General features: G+C 46.8%; 1 protein-coding gene across 1 annotated transcript in view; it reads right to left on the minus strand.

Annotated features, from left to right (window-relative positions):
* MOGAT2 (monoacylglycerol O-acyltransferase 2) overlaps nucleotides 1-20,622 on the minus strand; it is a 32,208-nt gene extending 11,586 nt beyond the window's left edge. Inside the window, exons 1-3 of the mRNA XM_020809689.3 lie at nucleotides 20,208-20,622; nucleotides 12,348-12,526; nucleotides 173-377 (exon numbers count right to left, since the gene is read on the minus strand). Coding sequence (XP_020665348.3) covers nucleotides 173-377; nucleotides 12,348-12,526; nucleotides 20,208-20,301 — 478 coding nt within the window. The 5' untranslated portion in view covers nucleotides 20,302-20,622. The remainder of the gene's footprint in view (nucleotides 1-172; nucleotides 378-12,347; nucleotides 12,527-20,207) is intronic.
* Between the last annotated feature and the right edge of the window lie 1,660 nt (nucleotides 20,623-22,282).

Raw genomic sequence — 22,282 nt, forward strand, 5'->3', positions numbered from 1 at the left:
GATGGGACCTCAGTCTTGTTGGGATCTTGCTGGTATCTCTCACTTCCAAGTTCTTTTTATCATGTGGGACTTTAAATGATGTCTCCTCCTCCCCATCATCATCCTCTTCTTCCTGCCCCTCCAGACAGCCCTTGTTCTATGAAACCTTCCCGGTCCTTCTAGATCTGCTTACCTCCACTCATGATGTAGTCGCGGAAGAACGGGGCTCTGAAAAAGAGACCCAGCATCATCAGATGAGGGCTGAGCCCAGGGAAAATCTTGGAGAACTCTGTGGCTTCAGTGCAGAAATTGATGAAGGCCCCGGCCACCAGGACCCCGTGGGGATGAAAGCCAAAGAGGTAGTTCTGGGTAGGATCCAAATCCGCCGTCTTCACTAGCTGTAAAGACCAAAGTCATTGAGTGTCCTTAAAATTCACATCCCCGGGCAGGGAAATAAAACCTCTTAACCTGCCTCTTTTGTGAGGAATGATGGGGAAATCATGGCATTCATGCAATAGCTGTTTTTTAAAATATATATTTTATTGCTTTTTTTAACCCAAGCAAATTAGGAAAAAAAAGGGGGTCCTTGGAACAATCTGTCTGTCTGCACACTTGGAAGATCTTAGAACAGTGTCTCCCAGCCTTGGGTCCCCAGATGTTCTTGGACTACAACTCCCATAAATCCTGGTTTGCACAGTTAGTGGTGAAGGCTTCTGGGAGCTGTAGTCCAAGAACATCTGGAGGCCCAAGGTTGAGAACTTAAAACAATTATTTCCCAGGTTTTTTTATACAAGTGCAATGACTGCCACAGATAGGCGGGGTATAAATTAAATAAATAGATAGATAGATAGATAGATAGATAGATAGATAGATAGATAGATAGATAGATAGATAGATAGATAGATAGATAGATAGATAGATAGATAGATAGATAGATAGATAGATAGATAGATAGATAGATAGATAGATAGATAGATAGATAGATAGATAAATAAATAAATAAATGCCTATCCTGGAATTAAAACCCTGAAACAGCTTTTAATTTTATTCCATCATTAAACCCAGAGATCAGAACGCTAGTAGAGATAAAGCTGTCCTTAAGGCATGGCCTCTAACCACCTGTGTGTTTAACCATACCTCTTAGCCCTCTTCCGGACACATCTACTGCAAGCAACACGCTATGGTGTTCATTCACCCTTCATACACCACAGATTGCATAAAGGAGAAAGGCATAACATTCCTATTTAAATGCCTCGAAAAATATCTAAATGCTTTCTTTGAAACCTTGGAATTTGAATTAGAGAACATAACTCATTCTGTCAAGAGATCATTACTTTTGAACTGCCATCCTGTTAGAGCTTCATTACAAAAAAAGAGTAAGTAATTTGAAATAATAGTGTTACTTTGATTCACCACTTTCTATCTCTAGTTAAAGTAAGTTAGTAAGTTAGCTCCCTCCCTCCCTCCTTCCCTCCTTCCTTCCTTCCTTCCTTCCTTCCTTCCTTCCTTCCTTCCTTCCTTCCTTCCTTCAATCATCAGTTCCTCCCTCCCTCCCTCCCTTCTCTTTTCTTTCTTTCTCTCTCTCTCTCTCTCTCTCTCCTTCCTTCCTTCCTTCCTTCCTCATTAGCTCCTTCCTTCCTCTTTCTTCCTTCCTTTTTTTCTTCCTTCCTTCCTTCCTTTAATTTTTATACTGCGTATATGGCTGAGGGCCACTCTGGGCAGTTTAGGTAAAGGTAAAGGTTCCCCTTGACAATTTTTGTCTAGTCGTGTTCGGCTCTAGGGGGCGGTGCTCATCCCCGTTCCCAAGCCATAGAGCCAACGTTTTTGTCCGAAGACAATCTTCCGTGGTCACATGGCCAGTGCGACTTAGACACAGAACGCTGTTACCTTCCCACCGAGGTGGTCCCTGTTTATCTACTTGCATTTGCATGCTTTCGAACCGCTAGGTTGGCGGGAGCTGGGACAAGCGACGGGCGCTCACTCCGTTGCGTGGATTCGATCTTACGACTGCTTGGTCTTCTGACCCTGCAGCACAGGCTTCTGCGGTTTAGCCCACAGCGCCACCACGTCCCTTTGGGCAGTTTACAATGTGCTTTACAATTAGTACTTACTAGTACAGTCAGTACAGCCAGTTTTATTAGAAAATACAGGAGTAGAAATCCTTCGCAATGTATTAGATACAGCAAATAAGTTAGTAAATGAATGAATGTTTCTCTCTGTGTGTGTAATGGTTTGGTAAACCCTCGCGCTGTCCTATTCTAAAGGCTTTTACTTGTGCATCTTTCCCACTGATCTACTTTATTTAATTTATTTATCTCTCAGAATTCTCTGGGAAAGACCATCATGCTGGGAAAGGTGGAAGGCGGCAGGGAAAGAGGACGACCCGATACAAGATGGCCGGACCCCCTTAAGGAACCACACTTGAGATTGCAAGAGCTGAGCAGGGCAGCTGAGGACCGGACCTTTTGGCCATCGCTCCCTCCCAAGGGCCACCATAAGTCCGAGGCGACCGGGCAGCACAGAACGACGACGACAACAGAAAGCTACTCTAAGAAGCACAAACAACAACCCAACTATTGTGGTGCCTTCGAGATTAACAGACTTCTTTCAGGGCGAGCTTTTGAACCTTAGAAGCTACTTCCGGAGTGCAACATTCTGGGCTCGAATGGAAATGCAAGTTCCCAGTCTCCAGGCGCAACCCGATGGGCATAAGGGCACTCCCATAAGAAAGGAGAGACTTTTGTCGTATTTTCTACGGAATGTGCTTCAGAACCTTAAATTCTTTCCCTTTTCTCTCCCATTTCTTCTCTACCAGGGTCCCCACTGAAATGCGCTCCCCCCCGGGCAAATGCACGTATCGCCCTTATGATTCCTATAAGGCTACTCCTCTTGTCACCTTGGGTGTCCCATCTGTTCTGGAGCACTGTTGACTGTTCCCAGCTGCCCATTCAAGCAGCCTCGCCTAATGAGGTGTCGCCGGGAACAGAATGTCCCTTCCCGCTGCCTCGTTGCATGGGGACAGGCAGAGCCTCCAAAGGGAGGCCGCATTGGCTGACCATCTGTGCATCCGAGGGGGTTGTGATCTCTCCATTTCTCACTGGTCCCCTTGGGCCATTTTGCTTGCCCTGTTTAAAGTGCTGAATCAGAAGCCTAAACGCAGGGATGGGCACGGTGAGGCTGACCTGATGTTGTGGTACTACAAATCCTAGCATTCCTCTCCCTTGGCTGAAACAGATGGGACTTATAGTCCAAAGGCTTGCCCATCAGCCTCCTGTGTTCTAAAGTGTTGCCTCCAAATTAGGGTCACCCAGAGTCGAGAGAGGTTACTTTCTGGATCACAAATCCCAGAATCCCCAGCCAACGTAGCCATGCTCTTGAGCAGCCGCACAGAAAACCAGGTGGAGTTCCTCTAGCTTTCATAACTATTTGTGTGGGTCTTATTTGTGTGGTTTGCTCAGTGATAGACCTCAAAGGAGTGTCTTTTTGAACCTCCTGGGTCCACTCTCTTGGAGGGTTCTTAAAGTTGTATTTCAAAAAGTTACTCCATTCAGGATAGTAGGAAAGAGGGATGTTAGTTATGCTTCAAGACAATTTTGCTGTAGCTTTCAAAGAAGGAGCCATGTCAGTCTATGCATGAGTATCTAGATAAAACCCAGAATTTTAAAAAAATCTATTTTATTTCAATTTCTGGAAGAACATTAGGGAGGTTGTCCTCACTTCTCCTACCATCATCTGCCTCTTCTCACCCAGCCTCCTGGTAGGGCCAGCCTTGTGGAGTACACAACAATGGTGTATGTGGGGAAATGAACTATTCTGGACCTCAGGTTCCAAAATATATCAGCCAGCGTGGCCACCGATCATGCTCACTGGGGGATTATGAGGGTGGCCGTCGAAAAATATACCTTTTCTAATTTCTGATGGGGATACATGAGCATTTCCCTGGAGGCAATGATTATGCAAACAGTGGTGTGGGCATCAACCATCAGTACATTTCCTTTTAATAATTAGTGGCTCATGTTTACCCTTCTCTGCTCACGATGTCCCATCCTTCACTCAACTCCTGATTGCCATGGTAACCCCCATTCTCCTCCTCAGAAAAGTGCAGGTACCTTACGTAACAAGGCAATCCCGTTTTGGACCTCTTCAGTGTTCATTTGCTCAAGGAGAGAGGGCAGAAGAGGTTAGAGGCGTGAACACAGAATTAACCAGAACATTGGTTAGCAAGTTTGCGTAGGGAAGTGTGTACTTTTTTCCCACATGCCAGGTGTCTCTTCCCTTCGCTTTGTCCAAGGAAATTGTGCAAATGCTTGACAATTGTCCCTGCCTGGCCCATTTCCATACCAGATTTGAGAAACATTACTGTTTTGGATTGGACTCCCACGGTTGCTTGCCAAAATACCCATCAAAATACCATTGGGCAGGCTTGTGGGGGGAGATTAGCATGCAGTGCATTGCTAGACACCAAGATCCAAAGACAGGACGACAGCCAGCTCACGTGACTCACAAATAATACCTGCAAATGAGGGTTGGGCTTATCTCCCAAGCAACAGCACCAACCAACCAACCAAACAACCAACCAACCAACCAACCAGCCAGCCAGCCAGCCAGCCAGCCAGCCAGCCAGCCAGCCAGCCAGCCAGCCAGCCAGCCAGCCAGCCAGCCAGCCAGCCAGCCAGCCAGCCAACCAACCAACCAACCAACCAACCAACCAACCAACCAACCAACCAACCAACCAACCAACCAACCAACCAACCAGGTGGATTTGCAATGTGCAGATACACCTCTAATGGAAACATGTTTGTTTGATGCTTGCACTAGATGTTTTTGTGATGTTAGTGAAACCCAGCTGCAAAAGGGGAAAAAAGGCCATCTTCTTGCTTCAATTAGAGCACCCCTGAGCATGTATAGAATCCTAGAATCATGGAATTGGAAAGGGGGCCCCTAAGACAACCAGGTCCAACCCCCTGGTCAATGTAAAGAGCTATACTACCTCCTATCTGGTAGACAAGAGTTTGAATGCACACTCCAATAAATGCCATACTTTTTAAAGCACTGTCGCAGAACCAGGAGGTTAAAATGCCCCATTGGGTGGCAATAATGCAGTGCCAGGTGGATTTTAGTGCCTGGAATCAATGGGAAGAATGGAAAAAAAATTCATTTAGCTAAAGAAATCATGTAAAACGATAACCACTTTTAACTTCCTTCCTCTTTCTTCTTGAAGAACAGAAGAGGTAAACAAACATAGAAGCAAGATACAGTATTTACATATGTGCTAGGGTTACTTTTTTGGCTGGAAGACAAGGAATGTTATGCCCATGAGCAGTGCTTCCCAACATTGGATCCTCAGATGTTCTTGGACTACAACTCCCAGAAATCCTGGCCAGCACAGCTAGTGATGATGGCATCAGGGAGTTGTAGTCAAAGAACATCTGGGGACCCAAAGTTGGGAACTTTGGCCCAGTGTTCCATTCTATCAAGGTCATTTCGAATTTTGTTTCTGTCTTCTAGGGTATTGCATGGCTATTCCGTCCAATTTGGTATCATCTGCAAATCTAATAAGCATTCCCTGCAGTCCCTCATCTAAGTCATTAATAAAAATATGGAAGAGCACAGGGCCCAGGACTAAGCCTTGGGGGTACCCCACTTGTTACCTCCTTCCAGGTAGAGAAGGACCCATTAATCATCACCCTCTGAGTATGATTCTTTAGCCAATTGTGTATCCACCTGACCCTTGATCTACCCAGCCCACATCTAGTTAGCTTGCTGATCAGGAGATCATGGGGCACTTTGTGAAAAGCTTTGCTGAAGTAAGATATACTACATCTACAGAATTCCCTCTTTCTGTCACAGAGATGACCTGATCAAAAAACAAGATCAAACTAGTTTGGCAGGATTTGTTCTTAGCAAGTCCGTGTTGGCTTCTAGTTATTACTGCCTTGTTTTCTAGGTGCTTGCACAACGACCGCTTTGCGATTTGTTCCAGTTATGTGGAATAAGGATCGGGGACAGCAATAGCAGGAAGATCTTGCCCCAGTCAATCAGACGACGTTGGTTGTTGGGTCCATCATTGGGACCCTTCTTCTACTTCCTTCACAGGCGCTTCCTTTGCGGTCTTATTCCTTGATTTGTGTTGCAAAGTGATTTCTCTGTCTTCGCCACCCAACGGAAGAAGGTTTGATGTAGTCATTCCAGACGTGGTCCAAAGCAACATGGAACTGTGACCAACATCATAAGAAGGCTTTAACATGGATGACAAGCCAGAGTTGTGAGGACCTGATCTTGTGACCCAAATGTCCACAGAAAGATGCCTTTGTACTGTTGAGCTTTCCAAGAAATAGATTCCCCTCCTCTGTTCTGTTCCACTTCATTTGGACCAAAGCTGCAAGAACATGGACCATCCATGATCTCATTCATGTCAGCTGTGTCAATTGTTCCAGTTACCAAATAGCCCTGCATTGTTTTGTTGGCATATGATAATCTCTTGATTCAATAGATTTAGTATTTCGAAAATGTTTTGACAAATATCCTATCATGCGATAAAGAAAAAGCTGACTTCCTCAATTCCTAATTTAGCTTGGTTTTCTCCCAAAAGAGGATCTATAATCCTCCTGGTGAAGGTGAAGAGCAAACAGAGTGGACACCGATGAGCTGGAGACGGATGAGCAAATAGTCAAGGAATACCTTGTTACCTGGAACGAGTTCAAATCTCCAGGGTCGGATGAACTGCATCCAAGAGTATTGAAGAAACTGGCACAAGAGATCACAGAACCCATTGTCTCTTATTTTCTTGAAATCATGGATAATGCATGAAGTGCTGGATGATGGCAGGAGAATATCCCTGCGTTCAAAAAGGGCCAAAAGGAGGAAGCTGGGAGCTACAGACTGGCCAGCCCGACATCAGTCCAAGGGAACATTCTGGAGCGGTTTTTAAAACAGTCACCCTGCAATCGCCTAAAAAACAAGGCAGTAATAACTAGAAGCCAACATGGATTTGCCAGACTAATCTTGTCTCATTGTTTGATCGGGGAACCTCTCTGATAGACGGTGGCAATGCTGTAGACATAATATATCTTGCCTTCAGCAAAGCTTTTATTTATTGTATTCTCGAAGGCTTTCGCAGCCGGGATCTGATGGTTGTTGTAGGTTTTTCGGGCTCTCTGGCCATGTTCTGAAGGTTTGTGGGGCATCGTGTCATCAGTACGCTGATGACACACAGCTCTACATCTCCTTTACACCAACTTCAGTGGATGCCGTCCGGTCCCTGCAGCGCTGCCTGGACACCGTACTGGAATGGATGCAGTCAAATGGACTGAGGCTGAACCCGGACAAGACGGAGGTCTTGAGGGTGGGCGGCCCTCCCGTCAGCGGCATAGGTGACTCCCTCTCCTTTGGAGGGACGACCCTTGCCGCAAAGAGTGAGGTCCGCAGCTTGGGAATACATCTGGACCCGGCGCTTACCATGGAAACCCAGGTGGCGTCCGTGGTCCGCTCCGCCTATTTTCATCTATGGCGGATTGCCCAGCTGCGACTATATCTTCATCGGGGGGCCCTCACTACTCTAGTCCATGCGCTCGTAATCTCGAGATTAGACCATTGTAATGCACTCTACGTGGGGCTGCCTTTGAGGCTGACGCGGAAACTTCAGATGGTCCAGAATGCAGCAGCCAGGCTCCTTAGTGGGGTGAGAAAACACCAGCATATCTCCCCCACCCTGGCTGCTTTGCACTGGTTGCCCATCCGTTTCCGCGTTGACTTCAAAGTGCTAATGATCACTTATAAAGCCCTAAACGGTTTGGGACCTCAATATTTGGCAGACCGTCTTCTCCCACCCAGATCTACCCGAATCACCCGACATAGCCAGCAGGGGCGGCTGAGGGGTCTGACGCCGAGAGAGGCCCGGAAAGAAAAAACAAGAAACCGGGCCTTCTCGGCGGTGGCTCCTCGGCTGTGGAACGCCCTTCCAACAGAAATTCGGCTGGCACCCTCACTGGGTGTTTTTAAAAGCCAGTTAAAAACTTGGTTATTCAAGCAGGCCTTCCCTCCAGTCAATTAAGTCTTTCTCTTTCTCTTTTTCTTTGCTATTCCATCTTGGTAATCCTCTCTTTAAATTAATTGTTTTAAATTGAAACTGTAGTTGTAATTTTTATGATTTTATATATTTTTATACTGTTTTGTTTTATTTTGTAAGCCGCCCCGAGTAGACATGGTCTAGAGGGGCGGGGTAAAAATCAAATAAATAAATAAATAAATAATTTTTTCTTCCTAACGTTTTGCCAGTCTCTGTGGCCGGCATCTTCAGAGGACAGGAGTAGGAACTCTGTCTGTGCTCTGGTGCAGTTTTTGGGAGAGTCAACTAATTTATAGTGACCCTAATAGGGCTCTCAAGGTGAGTGAGATATTTAAGGAGTGATTTTACAGGTTCCACATCCCTAGCTGTGCGGGGGATTGGAACCCATGACCTTCTGATGCTAAATATACCCAGCAGGCACCACAAGAAAGGGCGATTGATCACAAAGATACACACACTCCATCTAAGGCAAGCACTTTTTACAGCAAGGTAACACTTACTGCATTGCCCACGGTTGCACCTTTTAGGAACGGGAGTAAAAACCACTCAGAAGGAGGTGGACATTTTCTCTCAGATCACGTTCCCCAAAAAGCCACTCTCCCTTTCACCTGGCACTTCTGTTGAGGGGAAAAAATATTCACGATGCTCATGTGCTATGTGAAGATGAACCAAGTAAGGACACAAAATAATTATGGGCTTCGGCTACAAGAAGCCAGATTTAAGCTGAATATCAGGGAAAACTTCCTAACTGTTCGAACAGCCTGACAATGGAAACCATGACCTCGGGAGGCGATGAGCGCGTCAACGCTGGGGGCCTTCAAGAGATAGTTGGACAACCCTCTACCAAATCTGTTTTTTGATGTGGATTCCTGCCTTGAGCTGGAGGTTGGACTCAATGGCCTTAGAGACCCCTTCCAGCCCCATTATTCTAGGATTCTATGGTTCTGTGAATCTCCATCTACTCTAATTTCATTGAGCTATGCCTAGCCTCTGCCCCTCACTGTCCCAGATGCTTCATTCTGAGGAGATACAGAACATAGGACAACCATGCACAGAGGTATGAAATTAGAATCATGGAATTATAGAGCTGGACGGGATCCCTCAAGGGTCATCTAGCTGAGCCTCATTGCAGTGCCGAAAAACTCACCCACAGCAGCCCCTACAGATAGCCATTCGGCCCTTGTGTGAAAAACCCCAACGCAGAAGAGATTGCTTGGCTCTAAGCTATCTCAAAGACAGTATATCTCCCTTGATGAGCCTGCTCAGGTGTTAAGAGCATCAGGAGAGGCCTTTCTCTCAGTCCCATCCCCTTCACAGGTGCATTTGGTGGGGACACAGGAGAGGGCCTTCTCTGTGGCTCCTCCTTTAGACTGTGGAACTCCCTCCCACTAGAGGCCAGCCTGGACCTATCTTGGCTCTCCTTCTGCAAGCAGCCAAAGACCTTTCTCTTCGGGCAAGCTTTCTCCCAGTGACTGCCTGCATGAGTGACTGGCTACATGAGTGACTTTAAAATGTTAGGCATTACCGTTCTGACTGGATCTTTAGTACCCCTTGTATTTACCATCTCCCATCATGGTATCCTTGTCAGCATTTACATACTTTTTGTTTTAGCTTTAATATTTGTCCTTTCATGGTGTAAGCTGCCTCTTTTGTATATACTCATTGTTCTTAACTTTAAACATTGTCTTTTAATGATGCAAACTACCCTCGTGTACTCATTGTTTTCAGCTTTCAATATGATCTTTCAATTATGTAAGCTACCTTGGGTCCTCTTCCAATTAGGGGTCTTGGAAAATATTTTAGATACATAAATAAGCCATATTCTGTATCCCTGCTTTGCACAGAGCTTATATTGATCAAAACAACAACTACACCCCCGTTCACCTTTGATGTTCACTCAGCTGAAGGTACCTGGCAGATTTTCTGCAGGAATTTAAAAAAAAAAAGGAAGTTTTCTTCCATTCAAGCAACTAGAATGCAAGACAGAGAGTCACATTTATGCAAAGGGGCTCAGAAAGAAGCATTTTCTAAAGAATCAGAGTGACCCAACAAATGACAAGGTGGGGAGATGCAGAGGTTTTAATAAAGGTGTGCGGGTTTGTTTGAATCAGCCAGAAATTGGGAGTTTGAATCCCTCCCTCTCCCTCCTTGACTGGGGCCAGCCTCGAAGATCCATAGGGTCCCATCCAGAACTCTGAAGTTCTTAGGTTATTATTCTGTATTCAAGCCCTGAAAACCACACTTGAGTTGGCGAGCGGTTTTCCGACGCGGCTTCTGTCTGGCGCATGACAGTGCGCGCTGCCTTGTTTCACTGCATGCATCTCCGAAGCTTGCTTGCTCCAACTTTCTTAGGAAAGTCCCACTAAGTAGACCTCCTCCTGAAGCTGAAAATGCCAATGACTTTCCAGATGGAAAAGTATGGACAGTTGAACGGTGCCATCTTCTGGTTAAACACAACACAGCAGGAGATTTAAACTCCTGGGGTCCAAGAAAGGAATCCTTAAGCCGCCAGCTACACTTCTGGGTGTTCAAGGATGGCCCCCATTTTGTCCTGCTTCCTCCTTTAGTCAAGAAGGATGTAGTTTTAATTCTCTTTTTCATAATTTTTCTACTTACTGTTTCTAGCTATTAGCACCCTGTAAGCACCCTTTGTGCCCTTTTAAGGAGAAAGTACGAGTTTAAAAATATTTTAAACAAATACTTGGAACTTGAGAAACAGTTATTTTCCGGGAAATCCCACTTCGCTAATGCGGCTTCTTTTCTAGCCCGGTGTGAGAGAAGGAACCGTCGCAGCCTCTAGAAAGCTACAGATCCAGAGGTTCGAGAAGTAGAAATGAAAAAAAAAAGTTTACTCTTTTTGGACTACATGTCCCAGAATCCCCTGGTCACCATGGCTGCTGATCACAATGGCTAAGGGATTCTGGGAGTTTTAATCCATGTCTGACTCCAGAAAAACTAAATGCTCCAAAAGTGCAAATTATGTAGAGTGATTTGCAGAATCCATTTTAGGGATGTGCGTTTTTTGGGTTTTTGAACTACAGATCCCATCATTCTCTCCCTTCAGGGATTTCTACCGGCAGCATCCAGGCCTTACAGACACCTGAATTGTGCTCACCTAGAAAGAAGGGCTAATCGGCAGGCTTCCTGCCTTGGAAAGGCCTAACATCCTGTTTGAAGAGGAAGCTGCCCCTATGGTTGCTGGGAAGCTTCCTTTTCAAACAGGAAGTTAGGCCTATCCAGGTGCCTCACTTCTCCAGGTGAGCACAATGTAAGTGTCTGTAAAGTCTGGCTGGGCCAATGAGACTTCCTGAAAGGAGAATTATGGGCTTTGTAGTCCAGGAAAAAATGCAAAATGCACATCCCTCATCTTTCTGATTAGTGCTAGGACATTTTAATTAAAGGGGAATGTTGACATTATCCACCACCCTATCAAGGCTCCCTGTTTTGTCTGAACTTAGAATAAATTCAGAGCTTAAAAGGAAATGCATATTCCTTGCTTTATAACATTTTCCCCTTCAATTAATGTGAATCCTTCAACCCTATGAACCCGAGAAATCAGACACGCTGAAGGCCAATTAGGAAACAAACACAACCTAATAGGCAAAAATCATAGAGAGCATAACTTACTCATGTTAGAGGTACGTGGCCTGCTCATTGACAGATCCCCAAATGATAGATTAATTCTGGTATTAAAAATGGCTCAGAAGTCCCTTTGTGCCATTTCAAGGAACACGGAGGGCATTTTTGCCATGTTTTAAGGACCCCCTAGCACTCCTTCTGCCCCTCTGTTGTATAAAAAAAATTGGCCACAAGAGAATATAAAAACCTCCTTTTTAGCTACCCCCCCCCCAATTTTCTAAGAAAAATTAGGGGACAAGTTTGCATAGCACAGGTTCGCAGCCCTCCAAAGTCCAAAAATGGCCAATTTGTCCCTCTGGAGCCTGGCGTTAAAAGTCAGCAGACAGTCTTTTACCTCTTAAGGGAGCTCATGTTCTAACGATGTGATAACTGTACCATCTTAATCATCTTCCCCATCCCTGTGCATTATTATGAGGACTGCCATTAAGGAGGTTGTTGCCTTAGGTGCAGTCCTTAAAATATAAGGGGGTCCTACTAAAATATCTCATGCATCTCAGAAATGCTACTAGGATCGCCATAACTCGAATGCAACCTTTAAAAAACCCCACCAAGTAGTCCCTTGTTTCGCATAAAACACTCTCTTGTGAGATTGACAGAGAGAAAAAACCAATGAGCTAGCTACAAGGGAGGTTAAACCTGCCAACCCAATGTCTGCACTCACCGTGACGGGGAAGTAGTCCCTCATGTATCTCCAGATAACACTATTCCGGATCCACTTGATTTTCCGGCCACCTTTGTTCGGTGTGTCCCAGTCGTAGACCCACCACGCACTGTACAGCACGCTAAGGATCCAGAAGCGGGTGAAGAGGAGGCCAACGAAGACGGCGATGCAGCAGAGCCCTGTGAAAAGAGACACAGCCGGTCAGGAGAGAGCAGGCCCTCGAAGGTCTCTCTCTGCAGGGGCTTACCTGTGTGGGTGGACATTGGCCGCAGGGCAGGGCAGGCGGTAAGCAAAACGGTGGCGCTGGAACCCATGATAGGCAGAGCACAGGACCCATGGTAGGACCAAACCATCCCAGTTGTGTCCCACTACGCAGTTATGGGAACAATCGGTGTTGCCCTTGTCTACTAGCTCAAGTAGTACGTATCAAGAAACGAGAGGCAGGTTGTTTGTATGGTTTGTTGTTGTTTAGTCGTTAAGTCATGTCCGACTCTTCAGGACTCTATGGACCAGAGCACACCAGGCCCTCCTGTCTTCCATTGCCTCCCAGAGTTTGGTCAAATTTGTGTTGGTCACTTCGATGACACTGTCCACCCATCTCATCCTCGGTCGTCCCCTTCTCCTCTTGCCCTCACACTTTCCCAACATCAGGGTCTTTTCCAGGGAGTCTTCTCTTCTCATCAGATGGCCAAAGTCTTGGAGCCTCCGCTTCAGGATCTGTCCTTCCAGTGAACACTCAGAGTTGATTTCCTTCAGAACGAATAGGTTTGTTCTCCTTACAGTCCAGGGGACTCTCAAGAGTCTCCTCCAGCACCACAATTCAAAAGCATCAATTCTTTGGCGGTCAGCCTTCTTTATGGTCCAGCTCTCACTTCCATGCATCGCTACTGGAAAAACCATAGCTTTGACTATGCGTACCGTTGTTGGCAAGGTGAGGTCTCTGCTTTTTAAGATGCTGTCTAGGTTTGTCATTGCTTTCCTCCCAAGAAGCAAGCGTCTTTTAATTTCATGGCTGCTGTCACCATCTGCAGTGATCATGGAGCCCAAGAAAGTAAATTGTTAGTGGCTCCCAATTGTTAATTTAAGCAACCCAGTATGGTGCAGTGGATAAAGTGATAGATCAGGACTCAGAAGACTTGGGTTCAAAGTCCCACTTTGCTGTGAAATCTCTCACTGGCAGTGTAGAACAGGTAAAGCCACAGCTTAAACATCTCAATTCCTTTGAAAGCCCCATGAGGGTTGTGATAAGGCAGTTCTGAGTGGATGGCACAGAACAACAATGGCTCATTCATGATTAACACCCACCCACCCACCACCACCACCACCACCACCATTCCTTATAATGTTAAGGAATGGCGTTTGTGGTGGGTGAGTGGGTGTTAATCATGAATGAGCCAACTGATGGAGTAATTTCAACCTTGATTGCTGCCTCTTGTCATGTGGCTGGGAAGGACCCTTCTGGGCTGAGTGACAGTCCATCGAACCAACAGTAACCAAGTATTCCTTCCCTGCCTCCAAGTTCAAGGAGAGCCATGCCTCTCTGCTTAAGTATATTTTTCCTTTCCTTTTTAATCTGCTGGCAGTTTGCACTTATGCAGCTAGCAAGGAGAACGTAGTCTGCAGCAATCTGCTGGAAGCAGTCAGCGGTGAGTCTGTTGAAGCCTGTGGCTCGGGCAGTAACGCTTGCATGATAGGCTGTTTCTCAATCTGGTCAAATGTGAGTCAATGAAACCCTTTTTATTCTTTTTCTTACCAAGGTCTCAGAGTCAGTTACTGAGACGGCAGGTGATGGTGGATGAGATGAAAAAGGGTTCATCTACTCTGGGGAGGCTTGAAGCTAATTCTGCTTTGTAAGTCTCTGCACTTCTGCTGTGCAGCTGGAGGATTTTAAGCAAAATTCAAAACTCTGCCACGATAACAGGGGTCGGTTGCAATGATGCTACATTCCTGGGAAAATCCGTGTCTCTCCCAGCGACTTTGAGGATGGCAACCAGAGCCAAAAGGAAGAGTGAATCCAGAGGTGGGTGAATGAAGGATGTCGTAGCCCCTGCTACTCATAAAGTCTGAGGACTTTGACTCCGTGAGCCCTCGTTCCACTATACCGATGGAAACATGGCACAAACACTGCCATACACATCCTTGGCATCTAGCTGAACTAAAGAATCAGCTAGCCTTGCTTTAAGCAGACACCTTATCACAGCTTATGCCCTCCCTGGTCTGGGACTGTTTTGCAAACTCAGAGGCTGGAAACCCTGCTGATGTACATGCTCTGTAGAGTGTTTGCTATTCAAATAGCATTTGCTCTAATCTGTGGTTTTCAGCATCGGGGGGGGGGCTTGAAACTGATCCCCCCCATGGATACAGGGGTTCCTACTGTAACTTTCCAGCCAATTCTGGAAGCAATAATGTCATTGTACAATCGTCTCTCATTGGAAAAATTAGGTTTTGCCCATGGCTGACAGCTGAACATATTTATGTTGCAATCTGTTAATATGCCTGGAGATGGTGTTTGTGGGTCCTGTAATTTAGTACTCTGGTTTTATTGTACCTTGGTGTACCGGATCCTTTATTTTATGTCTTTCTTCCTCCAGACTTTGTGAATTTTAGCCACAAGAAGAATGTTTATCTTCATGATGGCAGCCTGCCAGATTCTGAGTTGCAAGCCCTTGGAGTCACAGGAGCTGCAAAAACAATATAGGTTCCTATTTAAAAAAAAAAAAAATGATTGGGGCATCAGCAGATTCCTGTGACTTGCAGGCTGTGGAAAAGGAAACGTTTGTAGTTTGAAGGGAAAGGGGACAAAATGAAAGAATGATAAATATAGGAAGACAGGAGACACATGCATCAGCATGCAATATGCATCGTAGCATCGCAGGAACACATCATACCACACACACCGGATACCAACAACAATTGTGTGATAGCAGCAAGGAAGGGAGGGAGGGAGGGAGGGAGGGAGGGAGGAAGGAGGGAGGGAAGGAAGGAAGGAAGGAAGGAAGGAAGGAAGGAAGGAAGGAAGGAGGGAGGGAGGGAGGGAGGGAGGGAGGGAGGGAATGAAGGAAGAAAGGAAGACTTTCCCTCTGGCTCTGATTTTCCACATGACCTTCTTCGCTGGTGGGGTTTACCCAGACTCTCTGTCCATTTGCTTGGATTTTATTCATGCTCATTTCCAGAATCAGCTGACCCAGAAACAGATTTGCCCCCTCCCAACCACTATTCCCCCCCCCCGCACGCAAGCTCTTGCTTCCCATCTCTCTGGGACATCCAAAGGACCTGCCTTCTTCAGACTATTATGGTCTGCCTCTCTTTTCTTAGCTTTGGGCCCTCTAAGCTCAGGGAGCTGGACCCTGCTGATGTAGGAAGCGTCACTGCGATGGAGGTGGTGCCGGCGCACCTCAGGCAGGGACGGTGGCCATTCCTGCATCACCTCAGAGGAAACCCGGACCCTCTCCTGTCACCCTAGGTGTGAAATGCCAGCCATTCTGAGATGATATGTTAAGCGGCAAAAGTCAGCCCTCTGAAAGTTTTCGCGTTTTATGACTGCCCAGAACCCAAAGTTCACCTTCTGAGCAGATATCACGACCTTGCTGACAGGCAAGCTGACTGATGATTAATCAAGATCCATTAGTGCTCACTCCAGGCCCTCTGATGCCTCTCGTCATGATTAGGCAACCGTAAGGAATAATAATATTCAACCCTTCGAGCAGAATCAGCCAAAAGTGTGGCCTGAGGTTCTCAAAATGCCAAAGACCAAACAGGCGGATGTTGGTCAAAGATGCCGTGCATCATGGACTTCGTACTCTTTGCACAGTGCATTCCATTCTAGGTCACACTGCGTCATGGATTTTGTAGTCATACGCCGGCAGAAGGCCATGTGTCTCCATGTTGCTACAGAGCACTCCTTCCAGCCCTGGAGGTCTGACCCAAATCATATGCTAGCCTTTTGCAAGGTTTGCATGCAGTACTTTGCATGGAGATCTAAAATCTCACGTGGCCCCAGCAGCCCTCAAGAGGACCTTCTGTTTGGTTGTGTGAGCCATGTCAGCGGCATCGCCGGTTTCCAGAGAGGGGCAGCCGCACACAAGCGCTCTTTCTTCTTTGAACAAAAGACACGTCCAGCGTTCTTTTTTCATTCTTTTTTTGCACAAGCGGCGGTCCCTCTCAGGAGCAGGCTGCTCGGGAACACAAGGAGGACCCACAAAGAGGTTTTTTGACGTCAGAGCCGGCTGAGCCCAGATGCTGAGGTTGGGGCTGCCTGCCAGGACGTCTAGGGCTTGTCTGTTGGGGGGGGGGGACAGGACGGCTCTCTTTGTCTGGGTGGCCAAGGCCTGGGCTTCGACAGCCCTAGCAACAGGCGGGAGCAGCTGCCACCGAGCCCGTGGCATCTGCTGATGGGCGAAAGGGCCGGCTTGGGGCGACTGTGCTCTCAGAACAAGGCTGACTGGCTGGATCCCCGAAGAGATGGAGGAAAGAGCAAGGTTGTTGTGGGTTTGTTCTTCCTAACGTTTCGCCAGTCTCTGTGGCCGGCATCTTCGGAGGACAGCACTCTGTGCTCTGGTGTAGTTGGCGTGGGAGTGCAGAAAGAGCAAGGCTTGGTTTTCCACTCAGGGTGACCAGATATAAAAAGAGATGGACCTTTAATGGAACCGAATGGTTGCTTCATGTACTTACGGGTGTGAAAGGTGGACAGCTAAGAAAGACAACAAAGGCAGAAATGTGATTTATTTGAAAGGTGGTGCTGGAGGAGAGCTTTGCAGATACCCAGGACGGCCGGAAGAGGGTCTTAGATGAAGCCAAGCCCGAACTATCTGTGGACGCAAGAAGGTGGAAACCTTTTGCTACTTTGGGCACATTCTGAACAGGCAGGATACTCTGGAGAAGACAATCAGGCTGGGAAAAGTGGAAAGGCAGCAGGGAAAGAGGAAGACTCGATGTGCAATGGACTGACTCCCTAAAGAAGCCTCAGGTTTGAGTCTGCAAGAGCTGGCCAGGGCAGCTGAAGACAGAACATTTTAGAGATCGTGTGACGGCACATAGCTACAATGGTGGAAGCAAGTACAGGAAAGAGGTTGGGGGAAAAGCAACTTTTCCAAGTGCCTGGTGCTATCCTAATAGGATTCTGGCCCTTATTTCACAATTTGCATGTCTGGGTATACTGTAGGTGTGTGTATTAGCTAAAGATGGAAATAGTCTTGAGATTTTTTGTTGCTGTTGTTCTGGATGAGAAAGGATGTCTTGACAAGCTGAGGCAACCTGTTGCAAAATTGCCAGCCTCCAGGAGAATCATCTCCTCATCTACGAATGATGCAAGGAATGGATTTCTTAAAAAAAACATTTAGTCGAAATTTACCCAATTTTGTTCCAAACACCTCTGTGCAAAAATGCGGTGTTTTCCCAAAGCCCGCATGGGCACAGAAGATACAGGAGGATTGCTCGATTATTTTTTTTTTAAAAAGGTGCAGAAAACCTGACCCCTCTCTCTGATTTTCAGAAGTCCGTGAACTAAGGCAGCCAATAGTACAGTATTTTTTTTTAACAACAAAGAGTTATTTTTCAGTTTGGGGAAAAAACAAATCTCCCAAATGAAAAAAAAAATGTGGACGAGAATAGCTGGAAACCTCTTGCCACCTAGCAGGTGAGAATAAATATTATGCAATGTCTTGATACTCTGTTTGAGAAAGCATTTACACCCTTCGTAGGCAGATTTTATTTTTTTAAAAAATAGGCACACATAAACCTCCACCTCTTTTCAGATTGAGCGTATGTCCCCATTTTACACAGAATTCTAGAACAAAGGGCTTGGAAGGGGCCTCTTAAGACCATCAAGTCTAACCCCCTGCTCAGTGCAGGAATCCAACTCAGATCGGACAAAGGGCAGTCCAGTTTTCTCTTGAAGGCCTCCAGCGTTGGAGCACTCACCCCACCTCCTGAGGCCCACAGTTGCGTGTCCTGCACTCTGGGAGGACTGAGAACAGATCCTGCCCTTCCTCTGCAGAAAAGCCATTCAAGTATTTGAAGAGTGCTCTCCTATCTCCCTGAGTCTTCTTTTCTCCAGGTTAAACATGCTCCGTTCTTTCACTCCTTCTTCAATGGGTCTGGCCTCCACTCCCCTGATCATCCCGTTGCCCGCTTCCAACTTTGCTCTGAAAATTGGAGAGGCACCTCGAGAAGGAGTGCCATCTACTCCTGCCTGTTAGCCATGATGCCTAGGCATTGTCCAGAATCCCCTGAATATGGGAGTTGCACCGAAACCGATCAGCAAGATGGGATGTTGGATGACTTTCCAGAAGCATCTGGCTGACCAGCTGGAATGCTTAGACAGACTTGCGGTCACTGACCTTCCCAGTCATGGTTGACACTGAACTCAAATTTGGTTGGAGGAAATTTCAGCAGCAGCTCAGATGTTCTCAAGGACAACAGTGGTCTCCAGATGTTTTGGGACTTCATCCTCCACCTCCTCCTACTGGAAGATTCTCAGAATTGTAACCTAACATCTTGAGGACCCCAAGCTAAGAACCCTTGCGCCAGGGTGGATAGATTCAAGATGAGACACCTTTTCTACACTTGGTTGGTTGGATAGAATTTCAGCACGCTGTTTGCCGTAGAAGACATTCCTTCTTCGACTTCACTATGAAAGACCCCCAAACGACGTTCTGTTTTCTCTTTGGCTACCCTAGTGAGCTCCCGAATGTTAACATGAACATTCTTGCCCTCCAGTTGATCCTTAACAGCACTGAGGGTCAGGTAGATTGCTATGAAAGGTGATCAGATTCAAAATAATCGACAATAATGGAGTAATTAAGAGATTAAGGCCAGTGGAAGCCGGCCAAAGAACAAGAGGATTGTTCTGCTGACGGAGGTGCCTGAGCAGAGGTCCCTGTACAAGGTGAGCGTCCAAAGGGCAGGGTGCTCCGTGCAGAGGAGAAACTGCAAACAGGTGTTTGAACTGACAAGTCACTAATGAAAAGTTAGACACTCATCTGTCTGATCTCCTTTGATTCGGATTTCTGCTTTGAGCAGGGGGTTGCACTCCGTGGCCTAACAGGCCCCCTTCCATCTCCTATGAGAAGAAGGATGGATAAACAAGAAAGAGCCAGCAAAAATTGGAATAAAATGGTTGCAAAAGGTGTGATCTGCAAATGAGAATAAAGCAACTTCAGGTAGGGAACCTTGAAGCTGCAAGACCTATTTTAAAAAGGAGGAGGGCAGCTCTTATTTGGAGAGACGCTTACAGAAACATCAAGATGCGCCTGTTTCCTCCACCTCCCCTTGCTTGGCCCAGCCAAAAGTAGCACCGGATGTATGTCCATGTGCGTACCCGAATGGGCGTATCGGTGAGATTTACACAGTACTCAAAATTAAGCTAGATAACATTAGAAATCTGGTTGCTCGCTGCAGCATTCTTTTTCAGATGTACTAATAATATTGATCACATCCACCAAGCCATTTCTGACTTTCAGGGTTTTCTAGATAGAGGGTACAGAGAAGCAGTTCACCGTTCCCTTCTTCTAGAAGTGCCCTGGGACCATTTTGCAGCTGGCCCAAGGCTACCCAGGCTGGCTCTTTTCTCTGGAGAGGCAGGGTGGGGGAATCGAACTCCCAACCTCTGGCTCCACCGCCACATCCCTAAACCACTGAGCTCTCCATCCAGCTTTCTTGAAGGTACCACCCCATAAGCCGCGGTAAAGAACTGTAAGGAATTTGTACCGAAACGGCTTCCACGGGAGCCTTTTAAAGTAAGGCTTTCTTGTCTCTCCCCCACTCCTTCCTCCTCTCCATCCTTTCGAAGAGGTGGGGCAGTGCCTAAAATAAATGCTCAGTGCCTTGGAAGGAATGGCCAGATCATCATCATCACTTTACCTAAGCCCATGAAACTGAAGACCCACTGGACCACGCTGGCGGTCTGCAGCCGTCTCTCCAGAGGGATCGAGCGGGGAGCAAATTCGATCTTCATGGTGAGGCTCGGCGCTGGGCGTGTGGCTGACGACCAGAAGGTGAACGAGAACTCCTCGAGGGGAGAAAACCTGAGGGTGCAAAGTCTCTGAACGGTTGCTGTTCACTTGTCGTTAAGGAGGGGCCTTTCAGAAACTTCATCCACCCACGGAAGGAAACACCCACCCCATTTTATCAGGAACGAAGAGATCGTGTGTGTACAGACTAGGCACAGCTTGGCACCGTTCCTTCTGGGGCCTGTGGCTCCCAAATGGCCACGCTGACTGGGAGATTCTGGGAGGTGTTGTCCAAAAAAAAAGAATAACTTTCCCAGGTTCTAACATCGCCGGATGTCACTGGGAAGGAGGTTACGCGCATTGCACATAACTGAGAACCACCCAGCAGAGGCTGTGCAGTTCCTTGCATAAACTAGAGCAGGGATGATAAACATCCGGACCTCCAGATTGTCTTGGACTACATTTCCCATCGCCCCCACCCAGCAGGACCAACACGAATGGGTCAAAATTTTTGCACAACGAGATGAAGCTGTCTAATAATTAGAGCTTGAGAAAAGCTGAGCAAGAGATTCTGGGAGTTTTCGAAAGGAACTTTTTAAGCTCAAGATGCCCGTTGGGTGCAATGAGAAGCTGCGGGTCTCCCAGGTGTGTGATCTGTGGGCCAAAACACACATTGCAGTGAGTGTGTTACTAGAAGAGAGAATTCCTTAAGGGCTGGGAATGCCTGATTGTCACAGCAGGAGTTGTACATCAACCCTCATATAAGTCTACAAATCATCTTGCTTTACTTTCCGATTGGTCATTGGGAGCTGAGTGCAGGCTTCCTTTACAAGCACGACGGATCGGACCTGAAGACCTGTTGGAATCACATCTCTCGAACAACAACAGATGGCAGCTTCTAAAGCTGGGCTCCCCGTAACATGTAATTTGACCCCTGGATCCATTTGTGTTCCTTTGGTTTTTGTGTGTGTGTGTGTGTTTTGGACAACAACTTCCAGAATCCCCTAGCCAACATGGCCACTGCTAGCTAGAGCCTTCTCAGGACTGTAGGAATTTCAGAAGGCTCTAGCTCTGGTTTGACGGAGCTTCACTGATCGACAAGGGAGCAGTTTATAGGTTCAAAGACGCTTCTCATCTGTTAAATGACTAGATGGAACACAGAGGAACCTCTGCACATGTCTAGATTATGGCCAGGACAGAGAGGCTAACACAAACCACTCAGCAACACTACCTAGACTTTCATGGGGTGGGTAAGCTCCAAGAGGTTAATGGGCTGGTAACTTTGGAAAATCTCCCTGTCCTGCCCCCCGTTCAGCACTCTGAGCAACTCTGATGTCTCGGGGAGTTGCCAAAATATATGACCTCAGAAATACCTTCTCACACTGGTAAGACAAAACTGGGCAAGCTTTCCATTTTTCAGGAAACGTCCACCTCTCTTTTCTGGCCCGCCCATCCACCAGCCAACAGTCCTAAGTTTCAAAGGCCACTGAAACCATCATCCCCTTGTGTTGACACAGGTGAGTGACTCAGGTGAGTGAGCAGAGTCTTGACTGCAGTACTGCAATTTAACTACTGCATATTAAAATGCTGCATTAAAATAGTATTAAAATGCTGCACTAAAAGGCCAAGGAGGACTGCCAGGACCTATTTGGACATTACAATTTTGGAGGAATTTTCAAAAGGGTAACTGTGTGACTTTGCTGGAGCAAAAGATCTCTCTCTCTCTCTCTCTCTCCGAAGACAATCTTCCGTGGTCACATGGCCAGTGCAACTTAGACACGGAACGCTGTTACCTTCCCACCGAGGTGGTCCCTATTTATCTACTTGCATTTGCATGCTTTCGAACCGCTAGGTTGGCGGGAGCTGGGACAAGCGACGGGCGCTCACTCCGTCGCGTGGATTCGATCTTACGACTGCTTGGTCTTCTGACCCTGCAGCACAGGCTTCTGCGGTTTAGCCCGCAGCGTCACCACGTCCCTCTTGTGA

Source organism: Pogona vitticeps, chromosome 3 (assembly GCF_051106095.1).
Source record: "Pogona vitticeps strain Pit_001003342236 chromosome 3, PviZW2.1, whole genome shotgun sequence".
Classification (NCBI taxonomy): Eukaryota; Metazoa; Chordata; class Lepidosauria; order Squamata; family Agamidae; genus Pogona; species Pogona vitticeps.